Source organism: Dermacentor andersoni, chromosome 3 (genome assembly GCF_023375885.2).
Source record: "Dermacentor andersoni chromosome 3, qqDerAnde1_hic_scaffold, whole genome shotgun sequence".
In the NCBI taxonomy this organism is placed as follows: domain Eukaryota; kingdom Metazoa; phylum Arthropoda; class Arachnida; order Ixodida; family Ixodidae; genus Dermacentor; species Dermacentor andersoni.
This window is the reverse complement of record NC_092816.1, coordinates 2,783,758-2,799,864: the sequence shown is the minus strand read 5'-3', so window position 1 is coordinate 2,799,864 and position 16,107 is coordinate 2,783,758. Positions and strand designations below refer to the sequence as shown.

The following is a 16,107-nucleotide window of genomic DNA, read 5'->3' as shown; positions in this document are numbered from 1 at the left end:
TGCATTAGAGTTTAGCAGAAGACTGTTGGAGGTTTGGTGGCACAAAAGTAGGTAGACCGCAAACAACGGAGGAGTACAAAAGCCGTGTTTTCAATAATGGCTCAGAATTTTTTATGCTGGGCTTTTGTTGTCTGTAAAATAAGATATTTGGCAAAACGAGAAAAATAGAGCCCTGGTGGTGCAAGCCCACTGCCCCGTTTCAAAGGGGACGCTCATAGCATCCATCCATGCTTCAAAACTGGCACGATGGTCAGTCAATGGCTACTGCAGAAGATAATAAAGTTCTCTTGTGTCATTAGGCCTTTATTCACCTGAAATGCGTCCGACTACTGGTAGGTGCTTGTGTACACTTGCTGTGCATTCTTCTTAGCGGCTTCTGCTTCAAGCTCCTGAACAGTGGTGTAGTACGAGTAGATACTGAGCAGTATGGCTGCCTGGACAAAAGAAAAAGAGGGCAAATGAGAGCGCTGCTGGTTTTAAGACGTTGCCTCGCCTCTGCATGCGAAACGGAAACCTCATTTCGCCCTTACTGAATCAATGAAACGTGTCGCCTTAAAGTAGTATGCGCCTACAGGGTGGCGTCCCAGCCGTTACGCGCCAAGAAAGAGGCCTTTCCTGAGGTACTTTACGTAAGCATCCTGAACAGGTGTCCAGTATCTTTTGTGTTGCTCTTGATTATTTTGTAATGACGAGTTAACTTTGTAATTAGTTTATTCAGACAATATAAGAACACTGTGCTTTAGAGTACACTTCAAGACGCAAATTTCGTCAGTTCTCGGCGTGCCCTCTTGCGTGGTTATTTTTTCTGTGTTGAAAGCAAAACACATCGTCTATGCAACTTCCTGTTTGCGTGTTGGAGCATTGCTTCTTTCAGGCACATGGGAAAATTAAGTGATTCAGTTCGCGTAAACGACAATACCGACCATAAATACGACTTGTTGCTTTTTGTCGAGGTGGCTGCTACATTCGTGCCTATGGTTGACTTTGCCTCACGCGGCAAACCATTAGCGTGCGTCGCGATTATCCACAACTGCTTATGCTAGGCATACATTCCCTGCGTAGCAGGGTGTGTACCATGACCACTTTTACTTTTGATAAAAATATATATATATATATATATATATATATATATATATATATATATATATATATATATATATATATATTTGCTGCCCGAGTGCCAAGAAAAAATGAAATCAGTCTTAGTTTTGCGAGGAAAAATGTGAAAGCACCCGATCAGCCAGAAGTGCTTTTTCCAAATTTTGCCGAGGAAGCCCCGCGAATACACGCGAAGTGCCTCGAGCGGCCAGTCGTGCGGCAATTTTGCGTGTATTAGCCGGCTTCTTTCACGCTAGGAAACACACTTTTATGCAGCACGTATCGAGCAACAGAAAGCTGTATCGGGAGTTTGTCATGTTGCTCTACAATGCTCTCATTGACACTTTTCATCTAATTGTAATATTTCAGAAGTTGATTAATTAATCGTGTAATTAGGCGGAATGCAAACAATAATCTGAGCATCTCCAAGAGACGACAAACACCACCTTGGTTCTGTCCAGCTACGTGGCATTTGCATATTTTTAAATCTTGATGCATGCCAGTTGAGAAATCCTGTATAAACCTGCAGACCCCAGTAACGGCGCAGGAAACCATTTTTGTAAACACCAGTGCGGTCTAGGTCGGGAAGAAAAGTTGATGGTTGCTTTGGCGTGTATACGCTCAAGAGAATGAAGACGGAAGCCGGCGTGCTCACGGTTACATAATCTGACATTTTCACTCGAATGCGTTGCTTCCTATTGTATTCTCCCACCCAAGGTCGTGCCCTTCGCGTGCCTTAATAAATATATACCTTAATTAATACCAAAAGTCGTGGGTTCGAGAGGATTAATTAACTGTGCCTTAATTCACTTCGCCTTAATTAATACCAATGGTACTGGTTTCGTCTCTGCACCTTCACTATGTCAATTGGAATCCAACTTAGAGATATGGCCGGTTCGCCCCTATCTCCTAGCGGGTTCGACTACGACCAAAGGTCGTGGGTTCGAGTGCCTTAATCAACTCGTATGTTAAGTGACTGTGCCTTAATTAACTTTGCCTTAACACTACAGGTCGTGCTGACGCTTCTTCACCTCGGCTTCACGCTTTGAAGAAATTTATGGCCTAATTCACCCTAATTAACACCACAGGGCTCGAGTCCCTACAAATTTTGTTGCCATAACACCGGACATCGGATTTTTCATCCCTCGGGCCGTCTAAGGCTTACGCCTTAATAAAAAAAAAGTCACCGTTTCGCGCGATAGGCGAAGCATGGATTGCAATAGCAAATTAGTGACAGCTATACGAAGTGAGGATAGTAGTTATGTCAGCGGTACAAACTTGTAAACACAGGCATACTAACTGAATGAATAAGCATGGTTTCACGCGTGCACAAGCAAACATGAACACCTCTCACTCGATGACCACGGAAACTCGCTGTCAGAATACTGGAGCGAGGAAGCGTGGCAGCAGCAGCGAGCGAATTGACCTTCGTGCTGCGTCTCGGAGCAACGCAAACTGAGCCGCGAAAACAGCGCGTGGCGGACTCTGTCTCTCTCTTGCGATTCCTGTCCATGGACGCACACAGTATTTTCAATCCCACATGTCTGTTTTGTCGATATCCAAACCACGAGCACGCGGAGATCTCGACATGGTTGTCGCGGTGGTACAGTGGTTTGTAATTATGAAAAAAAAAAGAAATGACGCAACGTGATGCTTCATATTACGTTAATTCAATAGATTTAATTTGGGAAATGTTAAAAAAATCGAGGATGACTTAAAAAAAGGATTTTTAAAATATTGCTAATTTAACAATAGGCCTAACTTTAGCACGTGTGATATTTTAGTGCCTCTTAGGGCAAATATATTTGCCTCCAATTTCAAAGAGTTTCATGTCAACAACCTGAAAAAGATTGAAAACCGTGCTCTTCACAAATAAAGAAATCTGGCCAAAATTGTGCAGTGTTTCATTTTAGATATCTTTCTCCTCATCATAGCGGTTATACATCGTAATAATTAGAATTAATGATATTGACCCACACTCTATAATTAAATATTCGTAAAGTCGTAGCCACAATAATTTTTCTTTGGGAGCGAACCAAAACGCAGATTCAGCAAAATTCGGAAAATGTGCTTCTGACAGGTCTGGCGCTTCCATATTTATTTCGTGGAGATGGTTCATTTTTTTCTCGCAAAACTCAGATTAATTTCGTCTTGGCATTCAGGCAGCAAAACACCTTTTTATCAGAATTTAGAAGCGTCATCGGAAGGCCGAACTTCTGTGAACGCACTGATGCTTGGCAGACTTCTCTAACTGCTCGCAACCAGAAAAAGTGGTGCACCACACACGAAGTCTACTGGAGTACTTGGCGGAGTGCGCATGCGCGCTGTCATGCTGGGAGTCTCGGCGATCTCTAACGTAGCGCGGCGCAGCTCCACTGCGTGTGTATAAATAAAGTGAGCGTCTGCCGGGATCCGCTAGTCGAAAATAAAAAATAAATAAATAGATAAACGATGCCTTATTTCCTACGTTTCGGCCGGGGTCCGGCATTCGTCAGGAAATACATGTAACGGTCTGGTGTTGTACTTGAATACGTTGACAAAGTGGAAGCCTGGGCGAGTTGGTGATTCAATATGGACATACATGTATGCACAGCGCAAAACACGAGGATAGAACACTACACAGGCGCTGACTTCAACTAAGCTTTATTTGTGACACCGCCAGAACTATGTACTTCAGACATGAGCAAAAAGTAGAAAAAGACTTGTGTGATGTCACATATTATGGAACGCTATCGCATCACAGCCAGATAATTACGTTTTTGGTGAGGGCAGTGGACAGCATGCTAATCCACAGTTCACCCTGCCGCTCTATCTTGTCAACCTCTTTGATTTCACGGGTAAACTGTTCGCGGTGTCTGGAGATTACAACGCATTTTTCATATTCAGGGACACAAGGGCAGTCTCCGTAGTGAATGCCAAGATGACCTTGAATGGCCGTGTGAACATGATAAAAATTATCTCTCAATCTCTCATTTAGGCATCTGCCCGTTGTGAAAGTCAAGGTTTTAAGCTCGCTGTCTCAGATGCTAGGATGTTAAGGCCCAGGATCCGGAGTGTGTCCACCTCCGGGATAGGGCGTCCGGCTCTAGCCGGACGCCCTATCCGTGCTCTAGTACGCTGATGGGGGCCCTGGGGAGAGTACGTGGTGAGGGGCGTATGAGAAGGAGCTGAGACTTTTCCGGGGAGAGACCAATACTTTGTGCGTGTTGTGCGATGTTTGCGGCGGTTTGTAAGGTTCCTCTATATCGCCGTGACTGGCGTGGGTGGCCCAGAGTGATATCGTCTGCATAGAGGGTATGGTGTAGGTGAGGGATATTGTGAAGAACGTGGGCTAACAATGAGTGTGGCATTGAAGAAGGGAAAGGACAGAACTTTGTAGAGCACCCACACCTCTAAGGGTGTATGGATGGCACGCATGGGAGCCCATATGAACCTCGGCCGTGCGTCCCGAGAGAAACACTTCTATGTAGGTTTCCTACATTGCGGACTCCAACATTGAGGGGGAGAGAGAGCTGCCAAGATCGCTCGGTGTTGTACGCGATCAAAGGCGTTGGATAAGTCCAGGGCCAAGAAGGCTTTAGTATGAGCGGGGATGAGAGGATCAAGGATGTCGTGCGTCAATTGAAGCAGGGCATCTTGGGCGCAGACACACAAGCCCAGCATGCTGTACGAATATTGGTTGTGGTCGTGCATGTGTTGGTAGAGTCTGTAACATGCTGGAGCACTTTCCCGATAGACGATGTGAGTGAAATGGGGCAGAGGTTTGATACGGTGTGGGATTTGTTTGGCTTGGTGATGAAGATAATGTTGGCTTGGCTCCAGGACTGCGGCAGGGTACCTTCTCTCCAGCATTGATTAAAATATTCTGTAGTCTGTGCGATCGATTGATCATCCACGTTACGGGGCATAGGGTTTGTGATTTTGTCCTTTCCCGGTGCAGAGCTTGTGCGAATGTTTTAGAGGACCGAAATATCGGTGTCCAGAGCCTCAATCGGGGCTCCTGTGTAGGGGGAGAGGGGAGGAGGTGCCGGGTGCCGTGCGTGTTGTGCGGAGTTGGTCGAGAAAGGTGTCGGGGGAGAGCTGGTCATGGCCTGGCGTGGGGTGTGGTATATGTTGGCTGCAAAGATCGGAGGTGTGTTACGTTTTGTGGGGATGATTTCGATGAGGACATGCGGGATGGTGGAGGTGATTGTGTGTTATTTGTAGGTAATAGTGCGATGTATGAGAGTGGGCAACCAAGGGGTGTCGGTGGTGTCTGAGTGTACGGCATGGTAACTGGGAAGCGTGGCTTGGTGTCGTGTGTCCTGTAACGAAAGGAGCTTAGGTATGGCAGGGTGGGTAGGTATTAAGAGTTGCAGCGGCGCTTGCTTGCCCCGAACGCCGCGGCAGTTCTATTGAATCAGTGATAAGTGCGTAGAATTATCCAGATCCGCCATATTGGAGCGTGGATGGCGTGAGTATAGGTTGTCGTGGTGGTAGTGGAAGCGGGATAGGAGGAGTAGGTGGGTGTAGGATAGAGTAGGAGATCCCTCATGTGAAGAGCTGGTAATTATTGTCTCTAGCCTCAGAAGGCGGATCTCAAGTTATGTAAACGGCTTTAGAGAGTTAGGATTAGGCGTGTGAAAAGTGTGCCTATCTGTTGCTCAAGGTGAGAAGATAGCTGCTCGGCGAGTGTTGTGAATTTGGCTTTGAGGTGCGCCTGCAGAGCTACCAATTTAGCGTTAACTTTGGCTTCCAAGTCTTCGTGATCAGCCTGATAATCGTCGTGTGAGTGCGAAGTGCATCTGTTTTTATGGGGGGCGGGGGGGGGCGATTCTACAGCAGGTGGGAGGATTAGTTCTAGGGAGATATGTTGGGGAGGGGAAGGCGGGGGAACAGTGTCGTGAGGCCGTTTACATCCACACGCAGAGCCCGGAGCTCCTGGTCACGGGGTAAGCGTGGTGTTGCTTGCTAATTTTGTGGTCACGTTGGGCGTCCTCAGCTTGGCGGCCCAGGCCGGTCCGTCCGAGCTCTTGGAGCGTCCTGTAAGTTGGCCGGGAGTTGGTTCCGGGAGGTCGGATTCTTCACTGCGTTGTGAGTGGTGGTTGCTACGACTGGCGGTTCGAAGACGTGGGATCCTCTTTCTTCGTGGAGGAGTGAGTGAACGTGAGGCTGGGTACGATATTCCGGACGTTTTAGAAACACGTTTATGTTTACATATGCACAAGGAAATGCTAATACAGAAAAGTTGATGATAAAATTTTAGTCGCCGATCCCTGTTCTTGCCGTCCATTGCTCCTTTTATGCCTTGCGTCATCATTGTTCAATCGCTTCCCCCAGTCCGGAGTCAGGAGACCGATGACATCAGCTCCCACCAATCCGATGTCGGTTGCCCTTTTCCACCACGGGGAAACTTGGTCGGAAACGCACGCACATCACTGGGCACAAACAAGAGGGAAAGGAGGGGAACGTATGCTGACTCCGATCGTATTCTGACAAATGATGTCCGGATGATCGCACTGACCGCGTCGCCGGCTTGGACACGCCAGTTTGTGCTGTTGACAGGTGACAGCCGTATCATTTCACTGATCGCAGCTCCGGCTTGGACACGCCAATTTGTGACAGCCGTATCATTGCCAATTGCTCAAACCTCTCCTGAACGAGGCATTGCCGCGCTGGTCATGAAGCATCAGTGTCGAGAACCATTTGGACGAGGCCGTGGGCCCGTTCCCCATAATCGTGCTAGCCGTGACCGAGGGGTGTCGCGTAGTGAACGGCCGATCACAACAGCCCGTCCACAGCCAGGAAGAGGGCCCGAAAGGGGGCAGCTCATCGGTTCCCCTTGAAGAGGCCTTGGCCGCTCAGCAGGCGCAGCTCCGGCTTGAAGTTTGAAGCTCGCCGGGAGGATCGAACGGCCCATCACAACAGCCCGTCCACCGCCAGGAAGAGGGCTTGCAAGGGGGCAGCTCACCAGTGCCCCTTGAAGAGGCCTTGGCCGCTCAGCTCCGGCTCGAAGTTCCGGACTCGCCGGGAGGATCACGTACCATGGCTATCTTGGAGGGATGGTTGGCTGCGGGTCGTAGGCTCGGAACCGGCATTTTAGCGATCAACTCTGCACAGCGCCCGAGCAGCGACAAGGCAGGCGCCCAAACCCCCTCCCAGATATGCCAGGTAATCATACCCTCTCCGTTAATTTATCCCGAGGTTAGAACCAGCGAGCGCCAGAAAGGCAGCCAAAGAGGAGTACCGCACAAACGAACCTAAACAAATTAATTAGTAATCTAAATTTCAGACCCTAAACAAAGTTCAAATGGTAGTGTGACTAACATTTTAGTAAATGTCGTTTCTGTCGTGTCTCAAAGAAGGCGCAAATCGCGCTGCTCTGAGGCAAACGATAAACAATTGGAGGTCGTTCAGAACAGAACAGACAAACATACTCTATGCTTCCTATCGACGCATAAACACATAGCAAACGACATAGCTCATAAGTCGGTTACTCTATGCCACCATTGTCCCTCCCCCCAAGACCGCTGTCAATTTGGTCACGGAACGGCAAGGTTGAAATTGAAACCCTTTCCACGAACTGTCCAGCTCTAGGAGAGAACGCTTTCCGCTAACAAACAGGTACCCGCGGGGTGCCGCCAGAGGAGGCAAGCCGTGCCAACTCACCTGGGGGAAGGGTCCGCCGCCTATCCCGACCAGACACCGTGGGTTGCCACCAGAGGAGGCAAGCTCGTGAAAACTCACCTGGGAGCAGGGATCAGCCACGTATCCTCGACCAGACTCAGTGCATATCACGTGACGTTGACGTGAACAAGATCCCGCCTACAATTTTAGTGGGCCTATTTAAGGGGCCCCGCAATGTACTTTTTCAATTCATTCATTCTCTTCTTCTTAACCTTCACCAACCCTTGAATGAACCGTGCAAGTTTCGCACTGGAAATCGTCTCGTCCTCGCCTGGTCGCCATGGTCTACCCGACGCCTGCAGCCCGCCGACAACGCCACGCCACTCAGTAGTAACGTCGGTCGAGGTTCGAGAAACGGCGTCGTAACAGCTCTGCTGACCGCTTTACCTTAAGCTAAATAATTCGTAGAGTGGCATGTAAGACATAAAAACAAAGGCTACACTCTATCTGCGCGCAAAACTTGTTCCCATTATAACGGAGCCGTTTCACAGGCTCATAATAGACACAGTGGGACCACTTCCTGCAACGCAGTCTGGCTACCGGCATATTCTCACAGTACTATGCCCCGCAACGAAATTCCCAGAGGCGGTGCCCCTCAAAAAACTAAGCTCGGTGGAAATCGTCAACGCGCTTTTGCCTATGTTCGCGCGAGTAGGATTTCCCGCAGAAATCCAGTCAGATCAAGGATTTGTCTTTACGAGCGCACTGACCTCGACATTTCTGGAAACGTGCGGTATTAAAATTATCAGTGTATCATCTGCAGTCAAACGCGGTAGAGAAAGTCCACTCAGTCATGAAACTGCTTTTGCGAGCCCTTTGTTATGAGCACAAAGACGACTGGGAGATTTGCTTGCCTGCAGCAATGTTCGCGCTTCGAACTGCACCGAACGAGTCAACAGGGTTTTCACCTTCAGAGCTTGTTTACGGTCGCTGCCTTCGGTCCCCTCTTCGCATTGTTCGAGAAGCCTGGGAAGGCCGGACGGACGATCCTTTGGTTGTGGCCGACGTGCTAGAGCTGTTAGACAGACTGCACACATCTCAAGAATTAGCAGGGCAGGAAAATGCGCAGGACCCAAAGCAATGCTAAGCGATACTATGAGAGGACGGCTCGAACGCGACGATATGAAGTTGGGGAAAAGGTAATGATCTTGAAACCCTCATTGAAAAACAAACTACAGGTTCAATGGGAACGACCGGTTGACATTATTCAGAAGTTATCTGTAACTAGCTACGTAATCACGGTACCGGGAGAACGAAGGGCACCACAAGTGTTCCACAGCAATCCGCTTAAACCCTACCGGCAGAGGGAGGCCATTGTGAACGTGTCCCTTAACCAACCTGAGGAGATGCCTGTCGACTTTCCGGTGTTAACATCAATAACGGGGGCAAAAGACATTCACGAGACAATTGATAAGCTAGCATAGCAGGCAGAGTTGAATCCCAATCAAAGGGCCGAACTGAGGGAACTCGTGTTTGAATTTAAAGGCATATTTTCAGACACACCTGGCAGGACCACTGCGATCATTCACGATATCGAGTTAACCTCATCTAACCCAGTTCGTCCGAAAGCTTATCGCGTTTCATCTCGTCCACGTCAAGTCATGGCCGCTGAAGTAAACAAGATGTTAGAGCTAGGTGTAATCGAGCCAGGAGAGACTGAATATACGTCGCCTCTTGGTTGAGGTCCCAGGAAAGGAGCCGCGACCGTGTATCGGCTACCGCCGGCTCAACTTAATCACGAAGGACCAGACCTACCCAATACCACATATCGAGGAAAGGCTTGAGAAAGTGAGCAATGCTAATTTCTTCTCTATGCTCGATTTAGTCAGAGGGTACTGGCAGGTTCCGTTGAGCGAGGGGCAAGCAGGCTTGCGGCGTTTATTTCCACGATGGGAACCTTTCGGCCGAAAGTCCTGATCTTTGGATTGAAGAATGCTCCCTATTGTTCCTCTAGCCTTATGGACCAGGTGCTACGGATAATGGAGGACTTTTCACTTCCGTATCTCGATGACATGGCAACCTTTTCTTCATCATGGGCGTACCGTATGTAACACCTTCGAACCGCGTTGCGTCGTCTACAAGAGGCCAACTTAACTGTCAAGGCTCCCAAATGCCAATTATGGATCGCGGAGGTAGCTTATCTAGGTCATGCAATATGGCAAGGCCATCGTCGGCCTTCTGAGGTTAAACTGACCACAATAAACAACTTCCCGCAACCACGCACGAAGCGGGATATCAGGTCATCCCTTGGCTTGGGAGGTTATTACCAAAGATATATCCCACGTTATTCCGAGATTGCAAGTTCTTTAACAGATGCTCTCAGAAAAACAGAACCGCAAACGCTAAAGTGGGATGACGCTAAAGAAAAGGCTTTTGGTATGCTGAATAAAGCACTAACGAGTCAGCCAGTGTTGAACCCGCCCGACTACTCTAAGCCATTCATTCTTCAGTGTGATGCCAGCGACCGGGGTATGGGGGTGGGGCTATTCGAGTTGTCGGACAATCTCGCCGCTGCCACCATTTGAAAGAGCTGAAGGTCGTAGAGAGGAACTCGGTGAACAGGATTTATTTACATTATTTACATCTTAGACAAGACATACATCGACAGTCTAGCGTGACTCCCAAATGGAGCACGCGAGACGACGCATACAGCAAACAGCTTACGAGCACACAGCTCACTAGTACATTTCTAGCACGACAACGAACACTCAGCTCACTAGTACATTTCGAGCATGACAACGAGCACACACTAGCAGCCGGCAAACGCTGCTTATAAGCACTTGGTCCCCCCCCCTTCATTCCAAGCGGACGGAAACGTTCGTCCAGTCATCGTTCGACGTCACCGTAGACCAGCCCTTTTGGAGGAGGATGAGGGCTGTCGACTTGGAGGAGGATGAGGGCTTACATACACGTGCCGCACACGCACACAGGTGTAAAGGTCCGGAGCCGACGTCAGCGGGGCTTCGTAGAACTCTGGAGCCCGCAACGGCGACGAGGCTAGAGGTTGGCGGTTTCAGCACAAAGCCTGCTTCGTCGAACTCCTTCACTCGCAACGGCGACGAGGCTAGAGGTTGGCGGTTTCAGCACAAAGCCTGCTTCGTCGAACTCCTTCACTCGCAACGGCGACGAGGCTAGAGGTTGGCGGCGGCATTCCAAGATGAGGTTACTACCGCTGGCGTAACTGGCTGGCAAACTAGCACTGCAGCTGGCCGTTCTTAACAGTGCTTTGTCAAAAGAGAGATGACGAAAACGAACACCCCGTACTGTACGCCAGTGGAAAGCTTTCAGTTTGTGAGGAAGCATACAGTGCATCAGAAGAGGAATGCGCCTGCATAGTATGGGCGGTGCAGAAGCTAGCTTGCTATATCGCTGGTTCAAAGTTCACCATAGAGACTGACCACTGTCCCCTCACATGGCTGCAGTCCATGTATACGAAACACGGCCGTCTTTTGCGCTGGAGCTTGGCTCTTCAACAGTACAACTTCGATATTCGCTACAAAAAGGGTAAACTTAAAGGCAATGCCGATGGTTTGAGTCGTTGCCCCTAAAGTAACGAAAGCCTCATGCTCACTCTGGTTTCCGTGGCATTTTTACGTTGATATCTTTTTCATGCGTTTTTTTTATTATCGGGAAGTTGTAGTTGATTGTTACCTGATTTTAGTAACCACGTGTTAGCGCTTTCAAGAAATGGCTGTTTTTAGTGTTTAGGGGGGGGGGGGGGGCGGAGGACGCGCTAAAAGGGATGGGAAAGCAGTAGCCGGCTTTCTTTTTTTTAAAGCCTGGTGTGTAATGGGGGAGGGTGGACTTGTGCTCGCTTACTTTGTGGTTGTGGGTCCGGCACTGTTCTGGAGTTATGGCTTGCCCAAACAGGAGACGAAAAGTTGTGAGACTGGTTTGCAAGTTCAGTTTCACCGGACCGAACCAGGGAGAAAAGACACAAGAGAGCCAAGAGGCCTGATAAACGACTTCCAGGAATCTACCAGCTACGAACCAAGGGTTCGTTACTCCTGAGGGAAATTCTGCTGCTGAAACGCCGATCCCTCGACCAGTGGCTGCTGGCCCCTACGCGTCGGTATGTTCCTACCCCTCCGGAGATGCTGTTACGGTTGGCTTGCAACACCCCGGGCAAAAAATGATGCTCGAAAGACCCTGCTCAACTGAAACGGAGGATGGATTCTTAATTTGCTATGGTTGTCGCGTGTGGATGCCCGTGTGGCAGGCGCCCCGCAGTGATGACAGGCCCCTTTATGTGTACGACCAAGGGGATAACCCTTTCCGCGAACTGTCCAACCCTATGGGAGAACGCTTTCCGCGAGCGAAACAGGACCCGCGGGTGGCCGCCAGAGGAGGCAAGCTCGTGCCAACTCACCTGGGAGAAGGGATCCGCCGCCTATCCCCGACGAGACTCCGTGGGTTGCCGTCAGAGGAGGCAAGCCCGTGCAAACTCACCTGGGAGCAGGGATCAACCGCCTATCCCCGATCAGAGTCAGTGCATGTCACGTAACGTTGAGGTGAGCAAGATCCCGCCTACAATTTTAGTGGGCCTATTTAAGGGGCCCCGCAATGTACTTTTTCAATTCATTCATTCTTCTTATCCTTCACCAACCCTTGATAAAACCGTGCAAATTTCGCACTAGAAATCGTCTCGTCCTTGCCTGGTCGCCATGGTCTACCGGACGCCTGCAGGCCGCCGACAACGCCACGTTACCAAATAGTAACGTCGGTCGAGATTCGAGAAACGGCGTCGCAACAGCTCTGCTGACCGCGTTACCTTAAGCTAAATTACTTCGTAGAGTGGCATGTAAGACCTAAAAAACAAAGGCTACACTCTATCTGCGCGCGAAACCTTCGCACTACACAACAAGGCCATTGCAAGAAGCCATGAATGCACATAACGTCGTGAATGCACACAACGTTTATTTTATGTAGCGGCATGGGGGGATACTGCGCTTTGTTGACATCCGAGCGCTACCGATTAACTGCTTGGTGTCAATTTCGTACATCACGTTTAGATTACAACGCGTAAGGAGAAATACTGACCTGTACGGCGCCGGTTACATTGCAGACTGTTATTGAGGGGCCTCTTACGGCGCTTGTCTGCAGGCAGATTGACTTGACCTCGACAGCCGCACTTGTTGTCGCTCGCATTCCACATCATATTATATGGCTAGCGTTAAACGCAGCCTCTCTTTCTACAACACATCTCTGCGTTTCCTTAGCAAGGTCAAGGATCGCGCTTAGAGATACTTGAGGCACGTAAGCCGCCTGCCCCTGGAGATGCGCACCCTTTCGTGTCTCCTCCATCACCTCTATCCCCGCCATATTGAAACGTTCTCCGCGCCACCTACAGGAGCTGAAAAGTGAGAACAGTGACCGTTCATCGTTTGCTTGAGATGTAATGCCAGTCGCTCATCGGTGACATCAATTATGTTAGAGACATATCAAAACACCTAGATTTTGTGCATGTAAGCACGATTGCATCACTCTTAGTAATGCCGATGTGAGCGACCCCAACGTGGACGTAATGCTATCAGAAAAAAATCAGAGCCATTCCACTCTTAGAAGATGGATGACCAGCGTAGCTGTACATAAATATAAAGAAAATGGAATAAAACAACAACAAAATATAACACAAACACGCACGTTATGTTTATTTGTATTGACGTCTTTCTCGTGAGCACAGTAATTATGCCCTTACGGTCGCTATGATAGACGGCCATGGGCTCTTTGACGACGCTGGAAAAGGTCTTAGCGAACTGTAGGCCTATGCACGACCGGTGGCGCGTCGTGGAGACGTTGGTCTTGATGCAACCTTCAAGGTCGAACCTTTCCAAGAGAAGCGCCAAGAACCTCTTTCCGTCAGGGCGAGACATCTTCGTTAAAGTCTATCACAATGACGACGTGATTGGGGAGTCCACCGGGAGGATCCAGCCAAATGCGTCGATCACAAAGTCGCCTCGTTCCCGCACCAACGTGGCGAGTCTGCAGTCACGGCGCACGCGTCGGCCGCGCTGTCCTTCTTTGCGCAGATCACAGCGCATCAAGCCATCACCGGGTTTGACACACGTGGCCTCAAACGCACCTGGGACACGTACGCCTTTGCCTTATGCGTAAGCTATTGTAGCTCTATAGAGACGATCGTTTTTGACTGCGCGCACATCACGAAACGCTGGAATCTATAGCCTAATGCTTCGAGCTCTCTCTGTGGCGGCATTGAATTGACCTTCAGCGGACAAAGACTGGAGTCGAATGTCCCTATTGAAAGCCGTATGCCGCACGAATCTCATATCCAGTAATCCGGTATGAAACATAGGTTCCCATATAAAAACCCGTTTTCCCTGTGCCACATGATGTCGTTGAGCGAGGGAGCTATGGTGAAGGTTTTTTTTTTTTTCAGTGGTGCAAGACCTCTTGTCTTCCCCGCCAGAAAAGGAGCACGCGAATTGAAAACTGACTTACCTCCAAGAATATCCACACGTAGATTGGCACCACCTCAGCCGAATAGTGTGCGTCCTGCAAGAGGGCAATCAGTGTCTCCCATTTTCTGCCCACAGTGGTCCTTCCTTCGTCGGTAAAAATTGATGAGTGCCACACATGCAAAGTGGACACGTACGTTGCTTAAGATTTAGCGTCGTATTATTTTGTTATTGGCTAAGACATATTTTTTAGCGTTTCCACAAGCCACTTACTGTTGCAATCTCGTCTTCAGTGTAGCTTTTTGACGGCCCTGCCTTTAGTGAACAACAATAACAGCTGTTAGCAATCAAAGTCTGCGCACCTTTTCCCACAATATACGGATAAAATAAACGACACCACTCAAGAAAGGAAAATATTGTCATCCGTCCAACAGTAGCATCAACTGCAAAGAAAATTCTCAGCAAAGAAAGCTTCGCAGTTGGAAAGTTGGTCCTGGTTCGTGGATCGAACACAATTAGCGCTTTTCCAGGATGGCCATTTCGGCCAAGTGGCAGACGGCAGAGCAAAGCCGAATTAATCAACAGCTCAGGGACACTGAATGTCTCGAGTGTTCTCGGCAATAAAATGACGCCAACACGCCGTATTGCAACAAAAAAAGTATCTGTTTCGTCTTTGATAGCGATAGCAAAATATTAGACAAGCACACGATGGTTCGTAGATTTAGCGGCCGGCTAAACTGCACTTACTAATTAAGCGTGGCGTCAGGCGCGCACAGGCAAACGTGGATGTCACTCGATGAACTGTCAGCGCAGGCAGAGGGGTCCTGCCACGGAGTGAAACATACGGAGCAGCCTGTCTTGCGATTCCCAGCGATAACAGGCGCCCATTGCACCGTGCCTCCTCCGTCCCTTCGGACTCCTTCCAATTCCTCGCTGTTCGCGCCAAATATGGGTACCATGCGGCGAAGTCTGTCGGAACGAGCGTGCCGAGAGCCCTTTCAGCCATCAAAATATAAATGACACGCTTCTGATGCTTTCTCCGCTTGAAGCGGTGCATCATTGCGGGAATTTTTTTCCATTGCGACTGTAGTGCACTAGCGGAGATAAATGCGATGCGCTCTTTGAGCGCAGCAGGAATGGCACGTTGGCGTGCGATGGTGTTTGAGAGCGTGAAGGGCATTGTGCGTGTGTGCCAGCATGCTACTTAATTCACCACCGTTGCTTGAATAAAATTGCATTTGTTTTAAGCAGAGCTACAACCTAGAGCAAGTTTGCTGCTGTTCCCGAGGGCTCGCGGTATATGCCCTTACCAATTTCGGGGCACTGCTGCCACCAGTCGATGATAAACCAAGCGGTGAAGTGCGTGGTATGAAGACACCTGCTGAAGGCTTCAATTGTAGCCACAGTCGTTAGCCTGGTGGCATGCTGAAGCATATGCCACGACGTAAACCGAAACGTGCCCTAAATTGAAGGTCATGACCACCGGCAAAATACAAAACACGCTCAAATAAGCAAAGCTATATATCAATTTTCTCTTAGAGGTGTACTGAATGCACACATGCGTAAGGCAGTTTACAGCTTCTCATTTGTTTTTATTGACGAAAGTAACTAGTGAAATCATACCAACGTACAAAATCGAATATCTTCACAACTTTCCTTCTAAAACCTCCGCCTCGCTTGAAAAAAGGATCTTTGAAAAAGACTGATGCGGCTCGCTAGGCAGGCCGGGCGTTTGCACGCACAGAACTATTTCTTCGGTTTCGTCGCTGAAATCCTTGAGGCTGACAAAAATAAGGTAATCCGCAGCAAGGACTCTTTCGGCTTCGACGGAACACCACGATTATACGCCACAAACAAGAAACTTGAGCACAGTACCAAGCGAAAGTGCCGCCGTGAATATAGCTGTCGTGGTCACTTTCGTTTATTT

General features: G+C 49.0%; 1 protein-coding gene across 2 annotated transcripts in view; it reads right to left on the bottom strand.

The window, feature by feature from the left end:
- Window positions 1-291: 291 nt before the first annotated feature.
- LOC129382171 (uncharacterized) overlaps window positions 292-16,107 on the bottom strand; it is a 431,723-nt gene continuing 415,907 nt past the window's right edge. Inside the window, exons 7-9 of one of the 2 annotated variants that reach the window (XM_072287040.1) lie at window positions 14,454-14,495; window positions 14,224-14,277; window positions 292-434 (exon numbers count right to left, since the gene is read on the bottom strand). In XM_072287040.1, coding sequence (XP_072143141.1) covers window positions 327-434; window positions 14,224-14,277; window positions 14,454-14,495 — 204 coding nt within the window. In that variant the 3' untranslated portion in view covers window positions 292-326. The remainder of the gene's footprint in view (window positions 435-14,223; window positions 14,278-14,453; window positions 14,496-16,107) is intronic. The other variant, XM_072287041.1, reaches the window with a different exon arrangement.